At 37.7% G+C, this 7,280-nt stretch overlaps 1 protein-coding gene across 1 annotated transcript; it reads left to right on the top strand.

Annotated features, from left to right (window-relative positions):
- Positions 1-3,167: 3,167 nt before the first annotated feature.
- On the top strand, positions 3,168-4,478 carry LOC110158329 (tripartite motif-containing protein 16-like). Its single transcript, XM_020922788.2, has one exon. It carries the CDS (start codon positions 3,168-3,170, stop codon positions 4,476-4,478), a length of 1,311 nt encoding a protein of 436 aa, XP_020778447.2.
- Positions 4,479-7,280: the final 2,802 nt, after the last annotated feature.

Raw genomic sequence — 7,280 nt, 5'->3', positions numbered from 1 at the left:
CAAAAAGTAATGAGGATTGTCTCATAGGGCCAGTTCAAGTGTTGGGGGGCAGAGGGGCTGGGGGCCGGTCAAAGGCGGCGTGGAGGGCCGGATTCAGCCCGCAGGCCTTAGTTTGATGACCCCTGGGTTAACAGTTGTAATCATGACACTTGGTAATACTGGTAAAATAGACTTGAACACATTTAACCTCTACTACTCACTCATGTGCCTTGATTCACGGTACCCAAGCGCCCTCTGCTGGCTGCATTTAGTTTTGACAGTGACTTGTTTTCACTTCAGTTCAGTTCAGTCTTTATTAAGAAAGCGTAAGTAAGTGTATAAAAATAAGAAAAATACAAATTTAAATACACAATGCATGTTATAATGTAAAAAGACAAGATGGTCAATGTCTCCACAGCTTCAGATCTGTTCAAATTCATGACTCTAAACATAAAAAATAAACACAATATCTAATTCTGACAACACAGGGTCTCACGCTACAGTTTCTCGTCTGTGTTTACTGGAGAAAGGGGCTTTTTGACCCCAGGTTGGTGGGCTGAAGTCCTGCTGTGACACGTTCATCTGCAGTTATACTTAAAGACAAATACCAAACCAACAAGGCTGCGCTCAACCTCCAACTTAACTACACTATTTAAACCAGTTTTACACGTTTTAATGCAAAGACGCGTTTTTTTTTCTCCAATGTGTCCAGAAAATAGTCACACTCTGCTCCTCACCTGACGCTTCTCTGCTCTGTTCACCAGAGACCACCTGGATTTTAAGCAAAGGTAGGTTCAGTCATTCTGTGTTACTGGTACAAAAATGCATAGTTTATATGTGTACTATATGTTTAACAAATGCTCTATCTCAGACATGTCAAACTCAGGCCAGGGGTCCAAATTCGGGCCACAATATAAATATATTTGTTGCGTGAGCTCATATCAAATATGCATTAGAGCTGCCCACCGGCTGCCACGCCAGTATAACTCATGCACCACTAATACTACTAATACTACTAATACTACTACTGCTACTACTACTTTGATGAACTTGTATCTAAGAGGAGATGAAGAGAGTATTTGTTTCTGCTTTGGATCCATGTGTATCAGAGTAAATGATAGTCTAGCAAACTGAGCTTAGATTAATGTTTTCTTTATGATTTTTGTTCATAGTTGAAAGATTGGAATTTCATTGAAGGAAGTCGTTATTTTTGGTGTTCAAAAGCTACAGATAGGCTATAGAGACATTATTTATTTAAAATTTTGTTATTATTTTATATTATGTTTGTTCTGGATTCAATGTTTAAGCAAAACTATTATTAAACATTTATTTTAATAAGAAAAGGTTTAACATTACATACCTTGAAAGAAGAGAAAACATGCAGATGTTGCTGAAATTTTTCAATAAATATTTAGTTTTACCCATGACTTGGTCCCAGGTTTTAATTTTGGCCGTCTGTGAATTTGAGTTTGACACCCCTGGAAATAATTTGTTAATATGTTTATAGATGAAACTGTATTCAAATGTTTATTTTGACACTATGGTGTAGTGACAAAAAATGAATTATGATCTTATCCCCTTCTGCTATTTTGGTTGTTGTGACTCACTTTTTTTCACAGTGCTTGAGTGGATGGCGTTCATGTCTCACAACAAGGAGGTTCGGGGTTTGATATTTGCGTCTTTCTCTCTTTGTCTGAGCATTCCTGTTTCCCCTCATTAACCCAAAACATGTGGATAAATTTGCTCAGTAGCACTGAAGGATGAAGGTTTGTTTTTGTGTGTCAAAAGACAAGATGGAACTACATTTAATGCGGCATTGTTTTTTAAAAAAAAATATTGTTCTTTATGTTTTATTTTGCCTATACACTCCCTCAAAATTATACACAGGAATTCAAATTAAAACCTGTAGTACAAAGTATTTCAAAATAATGAAATTCAAATGAATATTATACAATTGCTAAATGAATATAACAACAAAAAACAGTATAGTCATTTAAATCAATAATATAAAGTCTAATAAATGAATATGATAACAAAAAAGAATGAAATAATGTACATAAGAAGTATGCAAGATCAAAAGAATCGAAAGGGGGCCAAGAAATTAGAAATAAAAAAATATATATTTTTGAGAAAGAAAACCATAAGTAAGGACATGTGGTAGTATGGAAACATGTAAGGATTGTTTATTTGTAATTATTAATATATGTGGTCAAGAAAATTTAAAATTAAATTACAAAAAAAAACAAAAAAAAAAAAGCATTAAAGGATGGGTCAAATGCAGAGGATAATAAACTGTGCCTTAACTTTATAAACTTGTCTTTTCGTGTGCATTGTTGGGTTTTTTAGACGTGCCCAGTGGATTGGTCTTTGTTACTTTTGGATTTGACATGTTTATTTGGATGTTTTAAGACAGTCAAAATATGTAAACAATAGCATTTACATGTGACACTGTTGCTAGGGGGCCTTAGCAACCAGGTGTCTCGTCAAATGAAATCATGGAGCAGTACTTCCGGTTTTGAACATTCACAATAAAATTAGAGACGTAGATTTTTAACAATTAAAAAGGACTGGATGTCCATAGATCATGACTTTTTGCCACAGTGTGTACATAAGTGAACCAATAAGGAAATGCTACCACAAGTGAATCAGAAAAACTGGATTCTGGTTTTTGCGAGAGCAGTTTGGAGTTTTATTTTGAAAACTATAATTTCTGGAAAATTTCTCACTGTCTACAATCATAGATATGTTTGCTTGGTTTCAGATGACGCAACAGCATTTCATTGGACAATATTAATTAATACGGAAATTAACTAAAACATAAGTTTTGACTGGTACTGTATATATAATGTGTGATTTGGTTTGCAGTGCTTTTCAAGTTTTTTTTTTTGTTGTTTTTTTTTGCAAATAAAATCCCTGTTAAAATATACATAAATTTAACCTTGTGCACCTTAAATTAGTCTACGAAATATTCAGTAAGCTTATGTCATTTTAAGATTACAACACTATAGAGTTTTTTATGGGCACTAAAAATGCAGTGTGCTCTGTCTGTTCTGACTCATTGTCTCTGCTGGTTCCTGTGGGCACAAGTCCAAAGGGCGGATCCTGCTCCTCCTCAGCTCTGCCCACACAGGTCTCACTCTTCTTTCTGTAAAACTGAAACATCATTTGCTTTTTCATCTGGAGCAGAAATGGAGCAGGGTGCTGTTCAGCTCAACAGACAGGCCTTTGTCTGTGCCATATGTTTGGATCTGCTGAAGGAGCCGGTCACTCTTCCATGTGGACATAACTACTGTAGAGTCTGTATTCAGAGCCACTGGGACCGACAGGTGCAGTGCACCTGTCCTCAGTGTAGACAGGTGCACAGCCCCAGACCTGTGCTCCATGTAAACACCATGGTGGCAGAGTTAGTGGAGCAGATGAGGACTGAATTCCTGTACAACACAATGGACCCGGAGACTTGGAGGCAGCAGATCTTGCACAGCATTCAGGTCAAAGAGGCAGAGCAGCAGAGGCTCCAGCAGGAGGCGCTGTCCCTGAGGCATCTTGCTGATGAGGCAATTAAACACAGCGAGGAGCGCTTCAGTTCGTTTGTGCGTGTGCTGGAATCTGTTCACTGTGACGTGTCCCAAAATATCAGGACTCTGCAGGAGAAAGAAGAGGCCAAAATGAAACAGATCCATGACCAACTGGTGCAGGAGGTCACAGAGCTGAAGAAAACCCTCTCAGCTCCAGAGATGCTTCAGAGACACCTCCCTCCCTCTGCCTCACAGACATACTCACTGCCCCTGGGGTACTTTGAGCAGGCCAAATCAGCGGTGACCGCCCTCACAGACCTGCTCCAGTCAACTCTGACAGAGGGACTACAAAACATATCACAGGGTTTTACACAAGGCCAACCATCAACCAGACCTCAACCAGGACCTCCACAACCTGAGCCCAGAACCAGAGAAGAGTTTATGAACTATGCACGAGAGATTGTCCTGGACCCAAACACAGCTTACTTTATGATAACAGTATCCAATGAAAACAGACAAGCAACTAGGGACTGTGGTCGTGGTCAGGACCATCCCAATCACCCAGACAGGTTCAGTAAGTACAATCAGGTCCTGAGCAGAGATGGTCTGACAGGCTGCTGTTACTGGGAGGTGGAGGTGGAAAAATATCAAGCTGTTATTGCAGTGTCTTACAAGGACATCAAGAGAAATGGATATTCAGATGATTGTAAATTTGGATACAATGAGAAGTCCTGGGCTTTAGAATGTAAAATATATGATTTTTCCTTTTGGCATCAGAGCGTTGAATCAGAAGTATCACGCTCAGTTTCAAAAAGAATTGGGGTTTACCTGGACCACAGTGCAGGGATTTTAGCCTTTTACAACATTGAGGACCAAACCATGAGCCTCATTCACAGAGTCCAGACCACCTTCACTCAGCCTCTGTATGTTGGAGTCAGACTGGATCACCGTTATGACACTGCCTATTTCCCTAAACTCAGATAAACTGAGATTCAATTTGAGCACCTTATTTTGAAGGACTCTCTTTGTATTGAGTTTAACCTGTGCTGTCTCTAAACTTTCCATAAATGCAACACTTAAGATACATTGGCAGAATTCTGTATATTATTATACAGATTTTTTCATATTCATATAACATTTCATTGTCTGAAAAAAATAAGTGGTGACGCAGGAAAACATCAACAAACAAAATTGTTCTTTTTGGACTAAAGAGCCTGACACTGTAAACTAAAAAAGTAAAACTAAATGTCTCGTTTATATCTTTACCATCCATTCTTCAACTTTAAATGTCAGCTGGTAAATTATTTGATAATTGATTAATTAAAATCACTGCTTTCAAGAACCAAAGTTGCCCTGTTTATGTTATGCTCATTATTTTTTTTCTCCAAACACATGCTGCTGTGATGTATACATGTTTATATTTATTTTATGTATATTTTTCTCTATATTTTAACTGTTTGAGAGGAAGAAGTTCAGTTATCCCCATGTAGCCCTATTGTATGGAGGTTAAAGTGAAAGCATCAACTTTCTTACTCTTCCTTGAGTTGAATTTTATTAAACTTCTATTATCATTTTTGAAAAAAATTAAAAAATTTAAAAAGTGCACTATGCAACCTGGTAGAGGTATGCTACCAGGTCTTTCAGAGATGTTATTATATATATGTTATATGTTATATATTGTCCTGTTTTGTTTCATGTTGATTCTGATCATTGTTTTGCCTGGAATATTCCATGGTATATCATTAAATTTATCTGTGAGTGGGCTCACCTCTCTAGTGATCTGACCTGGAACGTGGCCTGATGGCATCAGCTGCTTGTCTCTAACTGGTAAATTTCTCTAATACAAAACAACGTGGTGTGATTCTTGCAATAACCTGAAATTGCTTTAGTAACTGATCTCAAAAATAGGATTTGACTTTGGTCAAATTTTTGGTCAAAATCAGTGTGTTTTCTTCATCATTTAAAATCCTAATAACATAATAGATCATAACTATACATCAGAAACAAGCACAATATGTCTTCTTTAACCTTAGTGGGATTATTAAGTGTCAAACCTGTAATATTAATGTCATAATAATGAGAAGAAACGTCATCAAAATACAACATATGTAGACGGGAGGCAATATGAGGCCAAAACCAGAGCAGAGTTTATGAACTATGCATGAGAGATCATCCTGGACCCAAACACAGCTCACCATTTGATGACACTATCCAGAGGAAACAGGCGAGCAAGTAGGTCCAATTGTTTTATATGGATACACCCAGCAATTCCAGAGTTATTTAACCATAAACCAGGTCGACAAATCTGTAATCTATCTGACAGTAAAACAGCAAAGTCCATCATAGAATTCTGATAAGAACCATTCCAACACTACATATAGGCTAACGCAGGGGTCAACAAACTTTTTTTTCTCTGTTGGCCACATTATTGCTCCTGACTGTGATGGGGGGGCCATATAACAGAATTGTTTGACTCACAGATTATCTTCTCTGAAAACCGCCACACTTTCTTTACATTTCAGACAAACTGCACAGTCCTTACACTGAACAAAAAAATAATCGGTCGTCCACTGTTCTTTAAAAACTCGGCGCTCTCTGTCAACTTTCTGTACTTTAACACTTGCCATTTTTCTGTCCTTTACTGCACTACAGAACTCTGCACGTGTGTATTGACTGTCACTGTTTGATCTCGAGCTTGTCACGTGACGAAAATTTGGCGGCAAATGTAAATACGTCATATAATTATTTTAAATATAACAATAAATACTTCATATAAATATCATTTTTTAATTGAAAAAATCAGCAGACATGTTATTATTTGCCAAAAAGTAATAAGAAAAAACAGGCCATGACATTTTTTGAGGATTGTCTCATAGGGCCAGTTCAAGTGTTGGGGGACAGAGGGGCTGGGGGCCCGTCAAAGGCGGCGTGGAGGGCCGGATTCAGCCCGCGGGCCTTAGTTTGATGACCCCTGGGTTAACAGTTGTAATCATGACACTTGGTAATACTGGTAAAATAGACTTGAACACATTTAACCTCTACTACTCAAACATGTGCCTTAATTGACGGTACCCAAGCGCCCTCTGCTGGCTGCATTTAGTTTTGACAGTGGCTTGTTTTCACTTCAGTTCAATTCAGTTCAGTATCTATTATTATCTAATTCAGAGTAAGTAAGTGTATAAAAATAAGAAAAATACAAATTTAAATACACAATGCATGTTAAAATGTAAAAAGACAAGATGGTCAATGTCTCCACAGCTTCAGATCTGTTCAAATTCATGACTCTAAACATAAAAAATAAACACAATATCTAATTCTGACAACACAGGGTCTCACATCACAGTTTCTCGTCTGTGTTTCCTGGAGAAAGGGGCTTTTTGACCCCAGGTTGGTGGGCTGAAGTCCTGCTGTGACACGTTCATCTGCAGTTATACTTAAAGACAAATACCAAACCAACAAGGCTGCGCTAAACCTCCAACTTAACTACACTATTTAAACCAGTTTTACACGTTTTTAAGCAAAGACGCGTTTTTTTTTTTCTCCAATGTGTCCAGAAAATAGTCACACTCTGCTCCTCACCTGACGCTTCTCTGCTCTGTTCACCAAAGACCACCTGGATTTTAAGCACAGGTAGGTTCAGCCGTTCTGGTACAAAAATGTGTACTAAAACTACTACTAATACTACTACTTTGATGAATTTATATCTAAGAAGAGATGAAGAGAGTATTTGTTTCTGCTCCATGTGTATCAGAGTAAATCATGTGAGCTTAGATTAATGTTTTCTTT

Source organism: Boleophthalmus pectinirostris, unplaced genomic scaffold (genome assembly GCF_026225935.1).
Source record: "Boleophthalmus pectinirostris isolate CB_2022bp ecotype Guang Dong unplaced genomic scaffold, ASM2622593v1 HiC_scaffold_15, whole genome shotgun sequence".
In the NCBI taxonomy this organism is placed as follows: domain Eukaryota; kingdom Metazoa; phylum Chordata; class Actinopteri; order Gobiiformes; family Gobiidae; genus Boleophthalmus; species Boleophthalmus pectinirostris.
The sequence above is the reverse complement of the archived record's forward strand: the minus strand, read 5'-3'. Positions and strand labels throughout refer to the sequence as shown.